At 34.3% G+C, this 23,802-nt stretch overlaps 1 protein-coding gene across 4 annotated transcripts in view; it reads left to right on the plus strand.

The window, feature by feature from the left end:
- Nucleotides 1–516: 516 nt before the first annotated feature.
- The window catches only part of LOC102964041 (activating transcription factor 7 interacting protein), a 120,849-nt gene continuing 97,563 nt past the window's right edge, over nucleotides 517–23,802 (plus strand). For 3 of the 4 annotated variants that reach the window (XM_042991799.1, XM_042991803.1, XM_042991800.1), the window contains exon 1: nucleotides 12,796–17,364. In XM_042991799.1, coding sequence (XP_042847733.1) covers nucleotides 17,348–17,364 — 17 coding nt within the window. In that variant the 5' untranslated portion in view covers nucleotides 12,796–17,347. Of the gene's footprint in view, nucleotides 674–12,795; nucleotides 17,365–23,802 lie in introns of those variants that run through there. The other variant, XM_042991801.1, reaches the window with a different exon arrangement.

Genomic DNA, 23,802 nt, shown 5'->3' on the forward strand with positions numbered 1-23,802 from the left:
GATACAACTTCTGGTGAAAGGGTATGATTGGAAGTGCTTGCTCTGGCACAAAACTGAAAGAAAAGATGTGTTTTCGCCATTCTCTCATTACTTACAGTTTAAAGTATACTTTGTGAATTTTTAATATAAATGATGAAAAAATATACTTAAGGCTTTTTTGAAAATGTTTCTCTCAGCTCTTTAACTCTCACCAACCTATTTCCTTCCTTCTTTGCTGAGGCTCATAGAGGGCGCTCACAAAGTGCTACTCACTGGATAAAGCGAAGCTCCACTCAAAACACACTTCACACTGCAACTAAAAGGCGCAGCGCCACCACCTCAGACTTCCTTCTCCTTTCCAAGGCAGGAGGCGTGGCCAATTTCCCTCATTCAAATAAAAAACCAGGAGATTTGCATGGGGAACGGCTGAGCCGTGAGCCTATTGGCTGTCAGCACCGTGGGCGTGGCCAATAGTACGACCACAGAGCCCCGCCTACATTAATTTGCATAACGGCCCCGGCGCGTGCAAGGCAGAAGCGGGTTTGTTTTTGAATCTGCGGAGGTGGCGGCGGCGGCAGCGGCGGCGCGGCGACTGAAGCGCGCGATACTGAAGCGGCCGCGTTGAGGACGGTTGCGCGGAACGGCTCTGTAGGAAGGAACTTGGTTCCCCCTCCCTCATCTCCCGCCCCGAAAGGTATATGTGACTCCTAGGGGCTGTTATAACCACATTTTCTTAAATTACTATTGTATTTATGAAGAGTCAAGACCGCATTATGGCGGCTGCGGGAGTTGTGTGTGCGCCTGCGCGGTTGCGGAGCTGCGGGCGGGCGCTGCATGGGAGCACGTGATCTTGCGGGGTCGGGCTCTAGCTGCAGTTGTGCAGCTGGCGGGGCGGTGGCTGCGCAAGCGCAATATTCATTTTCAAGATCTAATGTTCTTGTTGGACGCCATTTGGGTTCTAGATTTAATTTTCCTCATTCTTGAGGAGTTTCATTTTCTTGTCCTCAAACTGCCACATTTTTCAAGGGAAACGTTTCTCTTGTGTTGCATTCCTATACCGACCCTCTAAACTCTTTTATATTTCTCCGATTTTCTGAGAAGCTGTGAACTTAATTTTCTGTAAAAATGATTGTCACTTGTGGTTCTTGATTATAATTTCACTTTTAGGGTATTGCTGGGTTCAAGTTTATATTTGGGGAGATAAAGATCAGCACCTAGTGGTGGTCTCAGGGGCAGTACATTTAATTGAACTGAATATTTGCAAATACATTTTAACCCTATTTTTACCAGTTCTGTTAAGAGGGAATGTGTACAAACGAGAATTTGAGTTTTGGAGATATGAGGGGGAAGGGGCATTGGAAGAATCTATATACTATTGTTTAAAAAGAAATCTCAATCTCCTTGGTTATTTATTTTTTTAATATTTGATTCTAAGTTAATGAAGTTTTAATTTTACCAGTTTGTGTGCTTCTGATCATACTTGCATTTGGGTTTTAGATTTTTAAAGTCTGTGATCACTTGTCCATCACTGCTTCAGTTTGATCATTTTTGTGACTCTGACTTTTAAAATTAGGTCATTTGTTTAGCCTTTGGTTTGTTATGATATGTGAAATAAAACTTGCTTGGTAAATTTTTCTCATAAAGAATTCTGCAAAGAACTCCTCACTAAACTGAGGCCTTTATGAGGAAATAAAGTCAACCATCAATGAAAAAATTAGTTGATTCTTTAAAGAAACTGCCCTGTATATGTGTATGAAATACAGTTGTGTTTGATTTCTTAAAATTGTGTGTTCCTAATTTTCGTTTCTTAAAGAAGGTAGTTAGAGGTGTGCTACTGGTTATTTTAGTTTACAATGGTTGTGTCACTATATTTAAATCTTATATAACACCGCTGGGAGAAGTGTTATACAATCTGATATAATTCTACCATTGTGCAAATTTTTTCTTACTAGACTAAAAATTTGTAACTGTTTTTCATAGATTTCACCTGTGGTTTGTGTGTACAATAATTGGTTTCTTGGTTGGTTATATAAGACTAAGTTTAAATCAGTCATCTGTCAAATGAAGAAGTGCCTATTGCTTTATAATGGTTGGTTAGGGACGGTTTTATTGCCCAAAGCAAACACCGTTAGCATTAAGTAGATGTAATTGAAAGGAATAGTTTTGGTTGGTGGATTTTTTAAAAATGACGTCACGTATGAGATAGAATGAAGTGATAGGGAAGGTAACTCTCTTTTCTCAACAGAAAATTAGCTGTTCATATAAACCTGGCCCTCTGGTCTCTTCTACACAGAAATATATTTAGAGGGCAGTTGTGTAATATCTTGCCTTTTTATACTTCTGGGTGATTGCCCCAGCACACCCCTCCTCCACTTCCTAATACATAATTTCAGGTGTTTAGAGTTGAAAGTTATCTTGTATTTTCTGTATCTGTGTGTATGTATGTGTTTTAGGTTAAGAAAAGAACTTTGATTTTAGGGCAGTGGTACGTTTTGCACTTCCAGAAAAGTAAAATATTTTGGTTTGTGTATTAAAGTTTGTTTTCATTTGAATACAAAAGATTGCCTCTTAGGTTAATGCTGAAGATTGTAAGAGGTCTTGAAAATACTGAGGAACATAGTGTACAATGTAAATATTTATTAGTAGGACAATTTTGCTATTTGTTAGAAAGGGAAGTATACTTCTATAAACTTAAAGACCAGTGAATTGTCTGAATGTCTGTTATTTTGTTTGTTATTCTTTGAATAAAAAGCATCTTTTGAAATTTTAGTTTGATTTAGAAATTTTAGTTATGTTGCCACAAAATTTTGACATATATGCAGAATATATAATATTAAGACTAATGAATATTAAATTATTGGGGTCATTTTTAGTTTTGTAGATTTTAAACATCAGAAAATTTAGTTTAGAGAAAAAGACTTAATGATTAAGTCATAAACCATTGAAATTGTCTTTTTTCTTTAAATTATGATTTGAATATTTGATACATATATTTAAATACTTTTTTACTTATTCATTGTAGCACATTTGGAAAGTGTTGAAAATTAGCAACATTTAGAAATAAGCAGCATAAATGTTCTGGTGATTTTTGTTATTTTTTCATGGTTTATCAATTGGTCAATAAATATTGATTGTTCAATAAATATTGATCAGTTTTTCATTTGGACCATAATTTCATTCTTGTTCTTTAATTTTGTATTATGTTGTAGATATTTATCTCATTTCATTATTCTTTTAAAATACTTAATGTTCTTTCAACGTATAACATTCTTTTAAAAATTTCTTTTAATGGGTATATAATATTTTATTGAGAAAATACCCCAAATCATGAAATATTCTTCAAATGTCTTTAAGCGGCTACAATATTGTTATATCTAATAAGAATGTACTGTGACTTACTAAGCATTTCTTTTATTGACCATTTGTTCGTTGCCCATTTCTCTGTTATAAATAATGCTACACTGAACATCCTTACACGTGAGTTATGAACTGCATCTCTTTGAAATGATTTCTTTGAAATTACTGCTTCAAATATTGTTTCAAAGGGCTTTTAAGGTAATTACAAAATTAATAAAAATTTATTTTTTTGAAAAGGATTTCCCATACCACCATCAGTTTGGTGGCTGAAAAACAGTACCATATAGATATAGATATAGAAATCGATATCGATATAGAAATCGATATCGATATAGATGTATAGCTATAGATACCTGGTGAAGTTGAATTTTTTAATGTTTATGTATACAATGTTCTCATTTTTGTGAATTAGCTGTTTGAGGTTTTTTAATCTTTTCTATGGTGGATGTTAATGTTTTTCCTATTGATAACAGCTATTTATGGACATAAGCCTTTTGCTTTTCATACTTTTGGCAGGCTTTTTTTTTTAGTTTATTACTTTTTAAATTGCTTATTTTATATATTCAGAAGTTTTCCTTTTTTTTTTTTTTGTAGTCTAATGCACTGCTTTTTCTCATTTGTGATTTCTTCCGGGACTTCTTTGCCTAGAAAATAACCTGTTGTGAGATGAACTTAAATGTTCACTTATTTTGTTTATTTTTTCTATGTATTTTAATGATTAAAAAAATAAGTGTTTTAATCTGTATGGAGTTTATTAGTTTCCAGTTTTTCCAAATACCTAGTTTTCTTAGATTCTTACGTTGGTGATCTTTTTTCTTACTGCTTTGAGTTGCTAATTTTGATCTTAAGTTACCAGGTTTGAGCTATAGTTCTGCTTCATTTACTGGGGATATTTAACTTGGTCCATTGGCCTCAGGAGTTTCTACAGATAGTAAGAAGTTTCCTTGGTAGATCCTTTGATTGATTCCTTGATGTACACAACATTATGTGATTATGCCTATGTGCATTTTTCTGGGGAAAGAGTTATAGTTTTCATCAGCTTTTCACAGGAATATATAATACAAAATCTAAAGCTAGGTTAACAACCACTGTACCTGGGTCTTATCCGTGTAGCAGTAGTGCACTGTTTTATTTGTTGTAGTGATAGTTTAGTTTAGCATTGCATTAAACTTAAATTGGGGTGAGTTTACATCTTTTTACTGTGTTTTTTTTTCTCATAAATGGGATATATTTCCCGCAGATTCCACAAAATGTACTTTTTAAGAGAAACATTGGGAAAATTTGTGACACTTGTTATTTTTCATTAAGGTGTTATTTAACTTGTTCCCTAATGCTGATATGATGTTAATAGGGATAAGTTGTTAGAGGATATAGGACTACGTTTCTATTTTTAATCTGTCTTAGGACATGGTGATATGAAAATAGTGCAAGTATGAAGTTAGAAGTGGGAAAATAGGTTGTCCAGTTAAAGTATTCTTCAATATTTGAAACCAAAATTTTTCATTTACATAGACTTTTTTAATGGAAGAATGTTGGAAAGTTATCTAATTTTTCTGGCCAGGATGGTGCCTAATGCTATAATAAAGTTAAAAACTTTTATTTTTAGTCCCTTAATAATAGTAAATTATTCTCTAATAAGGATGTTTCTCTAATTATTGGTATAAATTCATTGTACATTAAATCTATTATTTGTGTTCATTGGCTTCATGAAAATAAATCTAGGAAGTAGGTAGAAATCATGTGTTATTGGCTTTCATTTAACTTTTTAAATGAAAAATTCTCATCTTTGGGTCTTTTTCAAGCAAAACCGCTTACAGAGATTTGCATATTTTACTTTTTTTATGTGACTTTTGCTCTTACTTGAAAACTTTTTCTAGTTCTGACAAATTATGATACTTAAGTTTTCAGACTATGATAGGTGAGAAATAGCAAAGTAGGGACAGGAGAAGTGGCTACCAGAGAAATGTATATGGATAAGAGGAAGGAGTGATGGCTAGCATCTTGACAGTGAAGATGTGTTTCAAGTGTTAGAAGCAAGAATTTAAAGACTTAGTTTTGAGGTTATTTAATTTGGGAATTAGTGTTTTTAGAGCTGAATCCGTATTTATATTATGTTAATTATAATTGATGATCTTAAATGATTCTGAATCAGAATATTTAGTTTTGTTTAACTTGCTTGTTTAGTTTAGAAAGGCTTCTATTATGATTTCTAAGTTTTGAGGTATATGGAAAATTCGTGCACAGGCAAATCTACTTTTTCAAAGAAGTCACATGTGGGGCATATTACAGATAAAATTTAGGTGATGTTTTAACAAAATTTAAATGGTAGAATACAAAAAATCATTAAGTAGCTCTGGGAAGCCATAGTCCCTATAAGTTCCCCAGAGTATCTAGAAATTACGCATCCATTAGTGAAGCCTCTCTTTAGAAATTCTTATCCATTTGACCTTGTTATGTTCTTTACGTAACTCAAGACTTTAAAAATGATTTTGCAGTGTTCTTTCTGAGATTGTCGTGAAATCTACAGAGTAAATCAGTGGTTTATCCTGTCATTTTAGTTTGTTTAAGACAAAAGTGAATTCCAAAAAATCAAACTTTGTGCTTCAAGTTACATGGTGGAAACCCATTTTGTATTGGAGGAAGAGAATATGAGTGCTGGCCAGCATTTTCATTTTTTAAATGCCTGCAAAATGAGAAGACCAGGGCACTAGTGCTTATTTGTACAATGTGAATGTCTTCAGTTGTGAATTTTGATCATTTGCATTTTTGAGTCTTTAAGAGAATGATTCTGGCATCTGCTTGGCCACTTTCCAAAAAATGTGATAGTCCTAAGGGTACAGTTGATACCACCTTCCTGAGAGACTTTATACTTGGATCTACATAAACATAAAAGTCTGGGAAATGTAGATGACCTATTAACTTGACTGTGAGAAATATTCTTTTATTCATATCTGCAGTTTTTCTTTGCTCAGAATATTATAACAATATTTTGAGTTATTTTGTATCTAATAACTATGAATAACTAGCATATACCCTTTAATTTGGGAGAGAAGGCCCCTTTGATGTGAGATAGTAATGTCATAATGTCTTACTGTACAGTTCTTTTCCACTTTCTTTGTTGTTTGTACATACTACTTTGGGGAATTATTGTCTTGGTGGGTATCTGGGAATTATGTTCCAGCACTTTGTGGCACTTTTACATTCTAATGAGAAATTTGACTCTGATTCTCAGAACTGCCATAGCTAGTAAAAGATTTCTCCTTGAGTCAGTAATTCTCAAAGATAATGCCTTCCAGTTGGTAGAAAGGTAAACCTAGAAGGTGAGAATAGAATCTGCCATTTTAAGAACCAGGAGGACAAGAGTTTGGTGAAACAATGAATGACATGACTGCTTCAGCATATTCTCAACTAAGGCATTGGAGTTGAGGAATGTTTCTGACTTCTTACCCTTATTAGAGAAATGTCTTAAAAGGAAGAAGTGGTGAAAAATATGGAAGAGAAAAGAGACTATCTTTGAAAATTTCTTTTATTTCTTTTTAGATGGTGTCAGGAGTAATTGGATTACAGTAAAGGCTAATCTGCTTTGTGAGACTATTATGATGGTTTAAGGATGATAAGTGTTTTTCTCCTCTAACAAAGAAGACTGTTTAGAGTTTGTAGGTGGCTTTGACTTAACATATGGTTTCCAGGTTGAACATGACTATTCCACAGTTTCACCAACCAGGGGCAAGGGAGAAAGGGCAGTGGGAGTATACACCTCATTCTTTTGAGAGCATGATCTGGAAGTGGTACATATCACTTTGACTCAAGTTTTATGGGTGTGGATTTAGTCATTGGAACATACTTAGCTGGGAAAGGAAGGCTAGGAAATGTAGTATCTAGCTGGACAATCATGTGCTCAGCTAAAATTAAGGAATTTTATAAAAGGGGATAAATGAGTGTAATGGAACAACCAGCCCTTTCTGCTACAAAAGGAAGCTGGAGAAGTGGTATCAAAGTAATTCATAATTTGATATTAAAAACTGTTTTTCTGTCTCAAGAGTTATAGTTATAACTCTATATCTTCTTTTCAAGTGGAATTTTGAGAACATTGTGTTTGTGCTTTGTGTCTGAGATTCTAGTTATGTGTGTGTGTGTGTTTGTGTGTGTGTATACCACCAAATAATGGTGCAATTCTTTCCCTTTCTGCTTGCCCTTGCAAATGTATTAAATTATATTTAGCTTTATAAGAATTGGAATTTTAATTTAATTTTAAAATCTCAGTGTAATATTTTTTTAACTTTGCTAGTTGCTTATTTTGAAAGATGAAGGACTGCAGGTAAGGACTGTAATGACAGTCGTGAATCGCAATTATTTGAACTGCTTGCTTTAGTCTAAAGTTGAATTTATGTTTTTTAATTATTTTATTTTTAAGTAATTTCTACACCCAGCAGGGGGCTCAAACTCACTACCCTAAGATCAAGAGTTGCTTGCTCCACTGACTGAGCCAGGAAGGTGCCCCGAGTTTATGTTTTAATATTCTTTTCCAGATCCTGTTGTTTTGTAACTGTATGTGTGAAATATACATTTTGAAGATGGAAAATATAATTTTTGAGGACTTTGTAATGTATACAAGTAAAAAGATTGTGGTTGTAAATTCTTTGCATATAGGTAAAGCTTAGTTGTATAATAAGTAGATAGTTAAAAGAAGCTTTCTATAGACTACAAGTAAGACACAGTAGGTATTTGTTTATGGCACAGAAAGTGAAACTGTTGTGGGAAGAGATCAAGGAAATCTTAGAGGGTTGTATTTTAAGGGGTGAATTAGAAGGATATTCTTAGTAAAGGTAATAAATAAGGTGTTCAGAGTATCTATCAGAAACGAGAGGGGCACCTGGGTGGCTCAGTCGGTTAAGCGTCCGACTTCGGCCCAAGTCTTGATCTCACAGTTCATGGGTTCAAGCCCCACATCAGTCTCTGTGCTGATGGCTCAGAGCCTGGAGCCTGCTTCAGATTCTGTGTCTCCCTCTCTCTCTGCCCCTTCCCCGCTCACACTCTGTCTCTCTCTCTTTCAAAAATAAACGTTGAAAAAAAAAAAAAAGAAATGAGAAAGAAGGTAGTGTGTGAGGAGAACTCTAAGTACCACCTTCATATATAGATCCTTGAGTTTTGTAAGTAAGAGTCATTGCTGCCATAGTGCCTACATAATGTAACTAATAAAGGATATTGTTATTCTCAGTTAGAAGTTCTCTCATTTCTTTTTTTACTCTGTTTTACTTCCTATCTTGCTTGAAGACATTTATTCCTTTCTACTTCTTTGTTTTTAGTTGCATAATACTTCATAAGCTTCCTGCATTTAGGAATTGTATCTTATTGATGTTTTTGACAAATGTCACATGTTAAGGAAAAAACCCTTGTAATTAGGAATGATAAGACCACTATTAAAAGTATAAGATTGCTTTCCACATTGCCTTCCTTAAAATTCAATAAATATTTGTTTATTGAAAGGCAAGAATCCTTTTGTTTTAGGTGAAGTGCCAAAAAGCGAAGTAAGATATGCTATAGTTCTTTTTTTTTATTTAACTTACTATTATCTACAGATGTTAGATTTTTTTTTTTAAATAATTGAACATGTAATTTACTTAAGCACCAACTAGATAAATGGACAAAAGGTTGGACAGGCATTTTGCATATGAAAAATTATAAATTGTGAGACAACTTTTAGAAAGAAAGTTTTCCATCTCATTCATTAAGAAATAGAAGAAAGCAAGGAAACACCATTGCTCACCTATTAATAAGTTTCTAAGATTTAACTCTGAAGGACATAATGTGTGTAAGTTAATAAGGGTTTGATAAAAAGATGGAATTAAATAATTATTTTGTGTTTTAAGTTTGTGTAATTCTTTCCTTTTCCATCAAACTTAAGTGATATAAAAGTTGGAAGATAGCAAATAAATGAAGAAACAAAAAGGCGAAGGATTTTCCTAAAATCAGTAATATAATGAAGTGGAAAGAGCAATAATTTTATACTGGGATCTGGGAATTTAGAGTCTGCCAACACTATTACTTAATATAAAATGGTGGTACTACCTATCTGATAGGGTGGTTGTGAGGGTTAAATGAGATTAGATATAAAAAATACTTAGCAGTTTTTCCTGGCACACTTTTCTGTCTTCAATCAATTGAATCAATTAGGCATGAATATTTAAGAGGCAGCTAGTTGCAGCTATACGGAACCCTCAATGGAGGAGATATATAGAAAATGGCAATATTCTTGATTATTGGAGCTGGAATTTAAATGCATTTAAAAAGTAATTTCAAAAAGTAGTTTTAGAAGACCATTCACTAGTAGAGAAGAATAAGCATTTAAAGAAGTAGTTTATTTGCAGGGCACCTGGATGGCTCAGTCAATTAAGCATCTAGCTCTTGATTTGGGCTCAGATCATGATCTCACGGTCTGTGAGTTCTGCCCATGTCAGACTCCATGGTGACAGTGTGGAGCCTGCTTGGGATTCTCTCTCTCTGCCCTTTCCCTGCTTGTGTTCTCTCTCTCTCTCTCTCAAAAAAAAGAAAAGAAAGAAAAAGAAACCCCAAAACCCAAAACTTTAAAGAAGTCATTTATTTGTAAAGGTTTGTGAAGGAGTCTACCTTTAGAACTGTTTTATTTTAAAAGGCATTTAAAGAATAAAAGCCTTACAAGATTACTAAATTTACTAAGTTTACAGCCATTTTCTCATATTAATTTTTTATCTTCACAGTTGGTCACGTTTTTTCAGACAATCATCATTGCCAAAGTTAGGGATGAAATAATTTATTTTGGGGACTAGATCCACATATGCCATCGTTTTTTTGTTTTTTGTTTTTTAAATACAGGGTGCAAAGTGCTCCCTCTCTCTTTATTAACCCTCCAGGTATGGAACTTGTTGGACATGCTCACTCAAAATTAAAGCCAGACGAAGTGTCTGTTTTCTTGTAGAATCATTCATGTGGCCAAGTTCCTGCCCCTTAAGAAACAAATTTCACCACATAAGTTTGTTTACTGATCTTCTGATTATTTTAGTTTGATGTTTTATTTTATTTACACAGGTTTAATGAATAGCTGATTAATATTCAAAGAATTCCCTATTGTCTGGTTAACAAAACTACATACATTTGACATGAGGTTTAAGAGTTAGCTTCCATCTAGGGGCGCCTGGGTGGCTCAGTTGGTCAAGCGTCCAACTTCAGCTCAGGTCATGATCTCATGGTCTGTGAGTTTGAGCCCCACGTTGGGCTTTGTGCTGACAGCTCAGAGCCTGGAGCCTGCTTCACATTCTGTGTCTCTCTCTCTCTGTTCCTCCCCTGCTTGCACTCTGTCTCTCTGTCTCTCTCTCTCTCTCTCAGAAATAAAGATTAAAAAAAAAGAGCTTCCATCTAGATGTTTTGTAAAGTGTAATAACTTATTTGCTTGATTACAAGATCAGGAACCAAGAGCCATCTAATTTATCTCAATGAGTTTTCACCTGCAATACTTAAAACTGTAGGGTATTATGGTTCTGAGATTTATGCATTTGTCAATATTGTTCTGTCAGGAAATGATATTCTTTATTCTCATTAAACTTGGGAATCCATAAATTATAGAAGAATTACTAAATTGAATTTCTGGGAGGACTTATGAGGCATCATTTTTTGCATTTGCAGGGCAGTCATTTCTACATTTGAGGTGTAGTCTTTGTTCCCTGTCATACCTAATTATAAGCTACCTCTTTTTTAAATGTCACATTTCTCTTGTAGTCATGGTTACCAATTTGATTTATCCAATTTTATCCTGACAGGAAGGAAAACATTCTTATTGGAACTTTGTAAACTAGTTTATAAAAAAGTAAAGAGATTCAGTTTAGATAAAGCCAATAATATTTTCAGTATTTTTCTACAGAATGGTTTTTTAATTGTTCTGGTGGCTTATTAATTATAACCAATGTTAAGATCTTTCACAGGATATTTTCCCCCTGGAATTCTGAAGATATTAGATCAAGATATTATTATTTATACAAAATATATTAAAATTTTTTTTAATGTTTATTCATTTTTGAAAGAGAGAGACAGAGCACAAACAGGGGTGAGGTGGAGAGAGAAGGGGGACACAGAATCTGAAGCAGGTTCCAGGATCTGAGCTGTCAGCACACAGCCCGACACAGGGCTCGAATTCACAAACTGCAAGATTATGACCTGAGCCAAAGTCAGACGCTCAACTGACTGAGCCACCCAGGTGCCCCTATATGAAATATATTTTAAATTGAAGGTTAAGATAGATTAAGAAGAAAGTGTTTTCTCTTGTAACCGTTAAAAATAAAAAACCATAGTTAAGTCAGTTCATTTACTTGTAAGTAATTCTTGTTTCACTGATCTAGGGTTAAGTAATCTATTTACACAAAGTTGTCTGCACTGGACTAACAGAATCGTAGAAATCCTCACCCATTCTCTTGATTTAGTGATTACAGATGTTGATTCATGAAGGTAAGGTCAGCTTTATCCCAGGATGCCTGTATCCAGGAGTCTCTTCTACATAACAGTAACAGTTCAGATGATTTGGTTCAGTCCTTTACTAAGGATCTTTTGATGTACATCTTTCCTTCTTTCCTGGGGTACAGTGGCAGCAAGGATGTTGACTCATTTTTGTTTCTTGAGTCTCATTGCTACAGTTGGTCTAGTTGCTCTCTTCATATGGTATACACTGCTGTTATTAGAATTTTATTCACAATGTTTGGATTTCCTTTACCCCTTGTCTGTGTAGCACCCTTGTTTTCCATGTGTCATGTCTTTTTATTGGTTTATTCATTAGAGGAAGAAGACCGTATTCTCTAGTAGCTTTTTGAGAAAGAGTAAATGGGAAGTATATTTTGTGAAACTGTATGTATCTGAAAATTATCGTTGTATATTAGATACTTGATTGATAGTTTGGCTAGGTATAGAAACCTAGGTTGGAAAATATTATTTTTCTTCAGAAGTTTAAAAGCACTGTTCCATTGTCTTCTTGCTTCTGTTACTGCTGAGAAATCTGAAGCCATTCTTATTTGTGATTTTCCCTTCACTGGCCGCTTGTAGAATTTGTTATTAGTCTTCAGTGTTTTGAAATTTCACTGCAATTCTTTGATGTGGATATGTTTATCATTGTTTGCTGGAATTCATCAGGCCCTTTCAGTTTGGCAACTCTTGTTTTTCAGTCTTGGAATTTTTTATTAAGTGATTTCATTGGTGATAGTTGTTTTCCATTCTGTCATTCCAATGTGAATTTTTGGAGGGGTACTTGACTTTTCTTAGATTTTTTTTTTCCGTTGTATTTACAGCTTTGTCTTTTTGTTCAGCTAGATTTCTTCAACTTTGTCATCCAGTTCTTCTATTGAGTTTTTCATTTTTTATGTTATGTTCTTAATTTCTACTTTTTGGTTTTAGCCTGTAGTCTATTTTTTTTTTTAAGTAAACTCTGTGCCAACATGGATCTTGAACTCACAACCCCAAGGTCAAGAGTCTTATGCTCTACTGTATGAGCCAGCCAGGAACCCCTAGTATTCTATTATTGACATATGATTGTATTATCTTTTCTTATCTGAGAATATTAATTTTTTTGAAGTTTTTTTTCTTGCATAGTCTTTGTGAGTTTTTTTGTTTAGGTTTGTTTTTTGGTTTGTTTTTGGTCTTTGTCTTCCATGTGAGACTTGTCTCAGTTGTCCTTTTTTTCTTGCCTGGCTGTTGTGGAAAATTAAGAAGTTGATTAGAATATCTAAATTTGTCAGCTTTTAAGCTTTTTAGGCTTTTCTGTGTGGGGTGGTTTTGAGAGCTCCCAAGACCTTACAGTCTTGTGTTTTGTGGTTTTTAAGTACACTCCGTTTTCATTTTCTTATGTGGAGAATAAGGGTCTGATTGGTAGCATTCTGGAAGATTAATGGAAGAAAAGGACTAGGTGTCTCTGCAGCCAGCATTTAGTCCCTCTCTTTTTGGTATGCCACTCTCATTTTTAACTGTGGATGTTGCCTTCATAGTTTTGCTAGGACTCTGGAGAGGAGGTATTCAGTGGAATGTGGTAAGGATATCGATGGTATCTTATTGATTTGCAAACAGCTTTCACTAGTATTCCCTTTTTCAGTCATACCAGCCTTACTGTTTGCTCCCTTCGTCCCAGTCGTCCTTGTTCTTTTAGTGGCTATGTCTTTTGAAGTTGCCGCCATGTAACTTAAATTGGTTCTTGTCCCCAGTGAAGCATGTACTATGATGTTTTGGGAACTGCTAAGTTAGTTACCAGTGGTTTTGCTTATTTTCATCTTCCCAAATCTTTTTAGCTATTTTCTTTTTTACTTTTCTCCTTGTTCCTAAGGATTTATGCTTTCAAAAACTACCTTCATTGTAGTTTTAGTGGGCTTTGAGAGAGGGAAATTACGGTGTTTTCATTTCATTGTCTTAATACCATTCTCATGTTTATTTTTTCTTTTAGCATACGTAAGATTGGTAATAACATGTAACTGAAGTATATTAGTTAAATAAAAGTGTATTTACTTTTTACTTGATATAGTGAAACCTGTTATTTAGGTTCTATGGAATCTTCAATATTTTGCATATGTAAAATCTTGTAATAGTATGGTATATGTTATATAAAAGGTTATAGTAGTTAATTACAGTTACTCTCTTCCAGTTCTCTTTGTTGCTTGGGCAACCCATAGCAAATGGTCACATTCTCTGCTCATAAAAATTTGAAATTTTGGTACTCTTGTTTTACATGATTAAGACTGAAATGAAAAAATTATGTGAAAAGTGCTAGTTTTTATTTAGAAAGAGATAAAATATTGAGTAATCATGGAAATGTTTACCTAATATTTGAAGTAGCTTTGAAATGTGTTTGCTTTTACAAATAAACAATAATTGGGTTCATTAAGACTTATCCTATTTAAAGCAAATTTCTTGTATGACATAAAAGTCAAGCTGTATTCTTAGTAAAATTTGAAAACGTAAAAGTAAATAATATACCTATGTTCCATAATTTTCTATAGGCTTTTTTCATAGTTCAGCTATTCTGAGCACATAGTAGATCCTATAAAAACACTAAAAACTGGACAATGCTCTACAAAAGGTATTTTTTCTATGTTGAGTTTTAAGTACAGAGGTGTTTTAGGACAAGGCTAAAAACTTGTTGACTCATTAGTTGACTTCTTTTTCCTAGAAAGTAAGATTTGAGCTCCTGAAAATGAACGTTTTAAAGATGTAGAATTTTCTGAGATTTTTATAGTAGAAATGAAAACACTGGGAATTAACTTCAGCTCAATATCCGTCTATTGAACAAATACTGTGTTTCACACTATGGAAGTGAATGGGAAATGACATAAGATGTAATTTCTGTCCTTTAGGAACTCATGTATAAAGATATAAGCAATGAAATGTGATAAGTGTAATGATGGTATGCACAAAAGATCTTGAGAGAGAAATTACAGCTGGCTTGGGGGATGGGTATTGTAAGGGGAAAAGAGAATAAGTAAAAGATTGTTACTGATGAGATAATTTAGGTTGAATCACGAGTAAGATTTATTGGGTGAACTAGGATAGTTTCTTTAGGATAGAGTGAAACATATGGGCAGTGGCAACAGTTATCTGAATAACAGTGTAAGTATTTTTCTTTTCTGAACTATTTTCATGATGTGTAGAAACAGAACCAATGTGGGAAGAAATGGGTGATGGAAGTTCCATGGGCTCAGACTGGGTGTAGTCTAGGATGGATTTCAGCTCTTAGCACTTTTGTGAAGTTACTTAATCTTTGAGCCTGTTGTTTTCAGTCATGAGTTGGAAGTAACATAACCTCATAGGATTAGTGTGAGAATTAATTGAAATGATGCATGTAAAACTCATCTGAAGATTTGATCTATATTAACGTACTTCCCTACTGCTTTGTTTTCTAAAGTCTCATGTGTGAAGTAGATAATCAGTATATTTATTGTTTGTTTTTTTTTTTTTTAATGTGCCTTGGGATAATAGAGAAAATCTAGTACATTGGTAGTTAAATGATTGTATTGGCTGGAGGAGGATTGGTACAATGAGGGAATGTAGATTATGTCTTTTATTTTGAAGTCTAAATTGGGTGAAAAGGAGTTGTTATAGCTAATAGTAATAGCCAGCAACTTAGCTTGCTTCAAAAAGCTTAGACTGAGAAAAAAGTAGTCAGGATTTACATTGGAAAAGTATTTGGCAAGACAGGGGAGGCTTGGGGAGGAGGGGATGGGACAGGGTACATTTGAGGGTGTGTTACATAATTTAAATTTTTGTAGAACAGACTTCCAAAAGAATCTGCTTCCTGAATATTAGAAGTTGCTCATTCAGCAGCTTTAAAAATTTTGGCTATTTGTCTTGACATTAACCTTAGTCACATTTCAGTGCCACAGTAATGTCTATCCTGTTTGAATCTTTCACAGTTTACCAGTCTCTTGATTTTAGCAACTAGATTTGAGCCATCCTCAGAGAATATTATTATTATTATTATTATTTTGAAGAATTAATCTGGCTTGGTTAAATGTAACCTTTTTCCCCCAATGTACTATTTGAAGCAGTTTTTACGTACATCGTCCAATTTGACTAATGGAGAATAAGTAGGGATCTTTTAAAAAGCTGAATAGTTTTGTTTCATTTTTAAACTTTTGTTATGGGAAGATTTAAATATATACAGAAATAAAATGAAATAATCAACTCCATGTGCCCATCACTCAGCTTGAACAATCATCAACTTATGGGGCCAATCGCCTTTTGAATATATCCCTTCTACCTCCCTGCACCCTTAATGAATTTTAATAAATCCCTACATCTAGTGGTGGATAGACACAAGATCACATAGGGCAGCTAGATTTTAGGAAGCTTAACCAAGGAAAAGAGAAGGAAAAGGTGGATTTCCTAGATGATGTGAGCTATCTATCAAGCACACAGGTTCCTTCTGTGCTCTTGTCCTTCACTTCTCTTGATGGGTAGGTTACTGCCAAGACAGATTTGTTGGGATCTCGCTCAAATTTGTCTTGTGTATATATCCACTTTCCGACTGAATTTTACCCCTTTGTTCTCCCTATTTTCTTTTTTTCCTCCAGGGGTGTCTACATTATTTATTTTTATTTGTTTTTCACCCATATTAAAATGTTGGGAGGTCTGTGGCAGGGCATGAAATTTAATTTGCCCTGGGACCAAACACTCACCTGGAAATGTCTTTGTGGCCATCTGGACTACAAAAGAGAAGAAATTGTTTTTATCTTTATAGCTGATGACTCAAAATAAGCTTTGTTGTCATTGTAGCTCTAATGACTCTAGTCTCTTCCCAGCGATTACTTAAAATTATTGTCAAGATTCAAAAATTTGACTGCAAGCTTTAACCATTCTGCTAGATTTGAGTACTTTGGGGCTTAGATTCTGTGGGGAAAAAGAGAATAATTAGCCTTCTATAAATGGAAATTGACTATCAGGATTTAAACAACTTAATTTTCCAGAAATTTTAAAAATTGGCACTCTTTTTGTGATAAAAGTACTATAAAAGACAAAAAAAAAAAAAGGGGCCTTGAGCAGACTTTTTTTTTCTGGACTGAAATGGAGGCTTTCTTTCAAGCGAATTCCCTGATGTTTGCTGTGTGTGATTTGGCTCTATCTCTGTAACTGCTAATATGTGGCATGGACTTCAAGCTGTCTGGGATCTGGATGTGCCCAAAGTCTGTATTGCAAGTCGGGGTGGATTCGCAGGCATTGTGTTACAAAACTGGCTTGCTGCCTTCTCTGTTTTCTGTGTCCTAAGCAGCTGCATTGTTTGTTGCAGTATATGCATTAGCTGTTGTCTGTGTTCAGTTTCCTGCAGGCTGAAAAGTGGGAGGGGCTTTCTTTGATACATAGCTGAGTTTTCACTGTGTGAGTTCTTGAGTGCACATTGCAGCCATCTTAATTACACTTTAGTGCAACTGAGACAGTGCAGCTGTCTCAAAATGGCTGCTGACCTAGTCTTTGTAGCTGCTTAGGCAGCAACTATGCCAGTGAGGAGACTTGGCACATGCATCAGGACCAGAGGTAAGAACCAATTACTCTTTATCTTTGAACATTTTAATTAAAAAATACTTGAATTTTACTGAGTTTATATAGCAAGGTGAACTTGGAGCTTGCTAAGAAGTTGAAATGTTTGCTTTAAGCCTCTTTTATGGAAACAGTACATAGGATGGTGAGGTCAAAGGTTAAATTCCTGTAATTTCTCACCATCTTATGTTCTGTCATTGCCAGAACATTAGATCACCACAGTAGTGCTTTTCTGGCCCTAATTAACTTAGTATTCTTTTTGTGTTAGATATTTTAGTTTGCTTGATATTTTTTTGTAAAAATTAAAAACAATATATTTTCTGAATAGATTTTTTTTTTTTTTTTTGGAAAGAAGCCATAAATAAGCCTTGTTTTACATGAAGAGTGAGATTTTTCTGTGTGTGTGTGTGTGTGTGTGTGTGTGTGTGTGTGTGTTGGAGCTTTTGTTTGGTAGCTTTCTGAGAAGAATGTTAATTCTCTGAATATAAGTCATAGTTACAGAAAGAAAAAAAAATTTAGCACTGTTAGACTTTTTTTTGTACAGTGCGTTCCAATTTTTTCTCATTATGCTGCCTCCTCTGGGTCATTCAATTCTTTCATATTTTTAATGGTGATAACTTTTTATGCTAATTACTTTTTGCTTAAATTGTCATTCAGATTCAGATTTTGAGTTTAGAAACAAGTTCACATCTAGCTCTGGATACCCCCTTTTTTTTTCTAGCTAATGTGTTCTAATACAACAGAGCTGAAAGAAATACTCAGTTGTTTTAGTTAATTGATATTAATTGCTGATGTCCACATTAGCCTTAGTTTAAACCTGTGGTATTGTTAAAAATAATATAATTCAATGATTTTGTAAATTTAGTTTCACAGTTTGCAAAAAGCTTTCTTAACATTCTTCTGAAGTAGAAATGTTTATTGAGATATGATAAGTTCATAGAGATCCAGAGAGTATGAAGTTTTTATTCATATATTTCAGACAGCAGAACTGTTACACTTTAAGTTCTAATGTTTAAATTGTGGTACTTACTAAAATTTTTTTATAGATGGTATAGTACATTTCTCTAATTTTGTTTAGAGTATTATGAATATATCCCTGACTAATATGACATAGAACAGTAAGTTTTGAACTTTCTAGATAGAGCAACTTTTCAAAAACAGCAACTTTTTGCACATTAAATTCTTATGAAAGACCCCTGTATTTAAAAGGGATACATATGGTGTTTTATTGTTCTGTATTTATTTTATAATTTAAGTTTATAGCATTTATTTATTGTAAGTTTATTTAATAAAATGAGAGCAATTAGGCTGTTATGATGAAAACAAAAGTTTGAAACCAGATGATATATGACAATTATAATCTATTAATGTTAGGATCTAGGTTGCTTCTTTATAGAACTCCAGGTGCTAGGGACTGTAGGATTCAGTATACTAGAACATATGTTATGTTTTTTTCTTTTTCTTAATTTCATAAAGGTAGAGTATAAGATCTATATTTGCACAGTTTAACAGTTTGGAATTGCTGCCTTGCCACAAAATTATGTTTATATTTGTTCTACTGTTGTTTTTTTTTTGAAAGAAAATAATTGCTTTTCCTAACTTAATCATTGCCCATTTATACAGTGGCTTAAAGTATATTTGGGATCACTCCGTTTCATTAACAGCTTTAACATATTTGTTTCACTTCCATTAGCTTATTATTTTGTGAAGTTGTTAGGACTCTTTTATGTGATATGGTGGATTCTTATAATTGGAACATTACTTTATGTAAATACAGTCATATGAGCTTGCCCCCCAAAGAGAGGAAGAACAAATTCAGTGTGTGAGAGAGATTTTATCCATCATGCTTTTCAGTAAGGTTTTGCCCTAGAGTGAGTATGACACAGGAAGTGAATGTGTGATGCCCTTAATCATTATTATTATTTTTATGCCTCTCATAGAATGAACAGCTCACTGTATATCAAATATTTCATACAGTCCAAGCCAGTTACTCAGTTTGTTCTTGTTTATTGCTAGAGAAAAACTTGTGAGGCTGAAATTGTTGACCAACTGATGTTGATCTTCAGAGTGGGACCTTGGCGGAAATTTCACTTGTCTACTCTTTTTGCCTTCTATTGTGGATTATACAATTTATCTCTACTCTCTGCAAGATGACTCCATTGATTATTACTTGTACATGGGGAAACAGGAACACTGTGGTTGTTTGGGATATTCCTAATTCTTTCCCTGCCATGTTGCATTTTTGCAACTATAAGCATAAACTAGACCTCAATGGGATTATTACTTTTGGGATTGGTGACAGTTTTCAAATTGTCTATGCTGAATTCCAGGTTAGCTATTAGGTGAATAACTGAAGGCATAATAAATCTGGGAGCTGGGTAATTAAGGTTTTGTGTTATTATTTTGTCACTTCTTAGCTCCCTATTTGTTTATCCTTTTTCCTAAGCCATTTCATTAGTATAAGCCTTTAAGGAAAATGTTGATGTAGTGGAAAGAACATGGATGAAGAGTTCAAACCTAAATTTGAGTTGTTTTTACTACTTTCTTCTTATATTGGTCAAGTCATTCCATTTTTTTTTTTTAATGTTTGTTTATTTCTGAGACAGAGAGAGACAGAACATGAGTGGGGGGGAGGGGAAGAGAGAGAGGGAGACACAGAATCAGAAGCAGGCTCCAGGCTCTGAGCTGCAGGCTCTGCAGCACAGAGCCCGATGCGGGACTCGAACTCACAAACCGTGAGATCATGACCTGAGCTGAAGTCTGTCGCTCAAACGACTGAGCCACGCAGGCGCCCCAACTCATTCCATTTTCTGACTGTTGTTTCCTCATCTGTAAAATGGGAAAAAATTCCTATCTATTTGGCAAGAATAGGCTAAGAATTAGTTTATATAATGTTTCTGAAGAGTACCATAAAATACTTCACAAGTGTCCAGCATGCTAATTTTCCAGTAATATTTGAATGCTTTCTACTTTATTTGCTTCTCAGATGTCCTGTACTTTATTAAATGTGATTGGATCAAGGAATGTGGCATGTTTAAACCATATGGGAAATTTCTCATATAGCTCATACTCAGAAGCAAGAAGTGCTGACTAATATTAGTACATCCAGGGTCGCCTGGGTGGCTCAGTCGGTAGGGCATCCAACTTCGGCTCGGGTCATGATCTCATGGTTCATGGGTTCGAGCCCCACGTTGGATCTGTGCTGACAGCTCAGAGCCTGGAGCCTGCTTCGGATTCTGTGTCTCCCCCTCTCTCTGCCCCTCCCCTGCTCATGCTTTGTCTGTCTCTGTCTCTCAAAATTAATAAATGTAAAAAAAAAAGTTTTTAATATTAGTACATCCACATCCACTTGGTAATATGTTGTATTCATGTTTCTACTACTGGTCCTATTCTGTTACATAAATTAGCCACCTTTTGCTGTATGTGGATAGTGCCAGGTATGTTTATTAAGTAAAGCCAATGTAGAATGTTGACATTACAGAATTAGGGGAGTAAGTGGGAGAAATGTTTCAATTCTAGTCTGGCTGAATCCAAATATACCCTGAGAAAATAATTTCTCTGAAGAGATGATTTGAATTCAGGGCCTAGAATTTTCTGTGTTTCAGTATACGTGAGGATCTTAACAGTAGAGTTTTCTTTCAGTAGCCACAAATTGGCAGCTGACAGACTTTATTCTTTAGCCGCTGTCCTACTTGTCCAGTCATTAAAGCTGTCAGATTTTACGCAAAAATCTGGATGTCTCATCTCTGAAAAATGGGCACTGCTAACAATGTATTTCTGCTTTAGAAAAATAATCTACAGTGGAGTAGCTGCTGTCCCTTCAGATAGGGACTATATAGTTCACATTTGGTCCTATTCACTAATTACATTACCTGCTGGGCCCCTGTAAACTCCTTTTAAATCCCTATCCTAGTTATTTGACAGGTTGTTGACAGCCTTTTGTATTTAGTATGTAGCTTTTAACCTAGAAGAAAGTAAACATAAGTAAAATCTAGCCCTCATTACTTGGTAGGAAAGACCACATATGTGAAGACAGTTTATTCGTTAGAAGGTGTGGCACGTTTGCTAATCTTCAGCCTTGTCCTGATTTCTGTATTAGAGTACGGTGGTGCTGATTGAAGAGATCCAGGGACATTAGCAAAAAGTGACAATAGAATGAAAGTGAAGAGATTAAAGAAATACTGATTAGAAACAGGAGTACCTTGAGATCTTTTAGTGTGATAATAAGCCCTCTTTTCTTTAAATTTATCATTTTGATGTTTTTAATGATATTAAAAAAGAAAAAGTTAAGATATATATTCAAGATATACAGTTTACTGACCAGGTAAATAAAATACATTTTATAAAAGATTTTTGTTTAAATTGTTGAGTTGAAAAATCTTATCACTTAAAATGAGCAAGTTGCTAGTAGAAAGCTTTCTTAACTGCACTAGACTAATTTTAGGGCCATCGTAGACTTATTTTTGTTAAAAGTTTCCTTCTGTTTATATAACATTCACTGTCTCAACTATTTTGAGACTATATTAATGATCCAGAAAACATGGTTGTTTATGATCACGATTTGATGTGTTTTTGAATTTCACATTTTCCAGAGCGAAAGCCAACTTATTAACATTCATGTAATATCATGACATTGCTAACTCTAGGGAAATGTTACTCTTTTCTGGAAAATGGCTTTTAGTTAGAGAGGAAACTTTAGTGGAAATTACAAAAGCATTTAACTTGCACAGGAAACATTTATTCTCCTGCTTTCCTAACTCTTCACACTTCAAAAAGAGGTAGTGATTTGGGAGAAAGCTTAAAGTCTGTTCAAAGAAGGGATTTTTTTTTTTTTTTTTAAATCTCTCAGGTTAGAACTTCCACAGAGTTCTCTATTAGTAATTTGTAACAGTCTGTTCTTAGTCATTAATGTGTGCATATGGAAATGATGAAAACATGTTACTGATTCAGTGAATCCTTTGAGTTTAATGAAAGGAGGGACTTTAATACCATGTTTGAGGAGTGGCTTCTGCATCTGCCAAAGGACTTCTACCCTCCTTGTAGTAAACCAGGTGCTACTTACTCAGGAGTCATGTGACCTGTTGCTTTCCTTTGCTGACAAAGAAGTATCATGGCATGCATAGTGGAAGCTATTAGTATGGAAGTCAAGAAATGATTATTTTTGTCTGGTACTGCCATTAATTGTATAGTTTTGGATAAATTACTTATGCTCTTATACCATTCTGCAACCATGAAATGAGAGAGGTAGTTGGATTTGGATTAGATAAGGAGTCAGGGAAGAACACAGACTTTGCGATCAGAGTGAAAGTGAACTCATTTTCTTTCACTGACTAGTTAGAAGTTTATATGAGGAATATATATATAATGCTCAAAGTATAATGTCTATCATAAGTGCTCAATAAGTCTTATGCATTATTTTTTATGGGATGAAGCTGGTTGCTTATTTTCAGACTTTAGTTTTCTTATCTTTAAAATGGGAATAAAGTCTCTACCGTACAGACTTGATATTGGGATTTAAATGAGCATAGTATATATAAAGTACATAGTGCAGTGTGGGATACAAATTATTAGTAAATATCGGTTACTTTTTCTTCACGAGGTTCCCTCTGGCACATTTGGTTTTGTTTTGTTTTTGTTTTAGTTTTTCAAACATTATGTAATTGGAGAGAAATCTGGACTACTTGGATACTTTAGAAAATGATCTTTAGGGTAAGGGGTTGTTAGGGGTCTGGCTGATTTACAGTAAAAATGCCAGAAAGTAAGGTGTTTAAATCTCAAAGAGAGGACTTTAAAGAGCTCATAGAGGACACAGTAAGAATTCTTATTTGTGTGCTAAGGAAGCATGATAGAGTGAAAACAAAAATGGATTGTGAATTGATCAGTTGATTCAACAAATTTCACAAGTATTTATTATGTACCTGTTATTTGCCAGGCACTGTTTTGATGTCTGGCATACAAGATCCCTGGCCTCAAGGAATTTACATTGGGGCAGGAGAAATGGGAAGATAGACACTAAATATGAGTAGTTGAAAGTACCAAGGGATTGAGAATCCTGGGGGTAAGATAGAATAGGTAGTGAATAGCTAGGTGAACATTGCCAAAATGTGCTCTGTGAACCAGTTCAAGGTCAGTTCAGATTAGTTTTTGTTTGTTCTGGTCTTCCATGAGATTAGAGCTGAAGTTATGAGTGTCTAGAAATTTTTATATCAATCTGATAAAGTAATGTTATGTCACTTGTGTCAAATAATAAAAATAATTGAGGCATATATTTTATATACCTCCTCTTTGTTTCACTTTTCAAGTAATTTATTTTCATTGTATTTACAAAAGTATTGATCTTTGATGGATTGGAAATAAAACATTAGTTATTTATCATTATTAATTTGCAAAGCACTGAGCTAGAATAATAACTAACATTATTGGTTCTTTAGTAAG

The sequence above is a fragment of the Panthera tigris genome, chromosome B4 (assembly GCF_018350195.1).
Source record: "Panthera tigris isolate Pti1 chromosome B4, P.tigris_Pti1_mat1.1, whole genome shotgun sequence".
Lineage (NCBI taxonomy): Eukaryota > Metazoa > Chordata > Mammalia > Carnivora > Felidae > Panthera > Panthera tigris.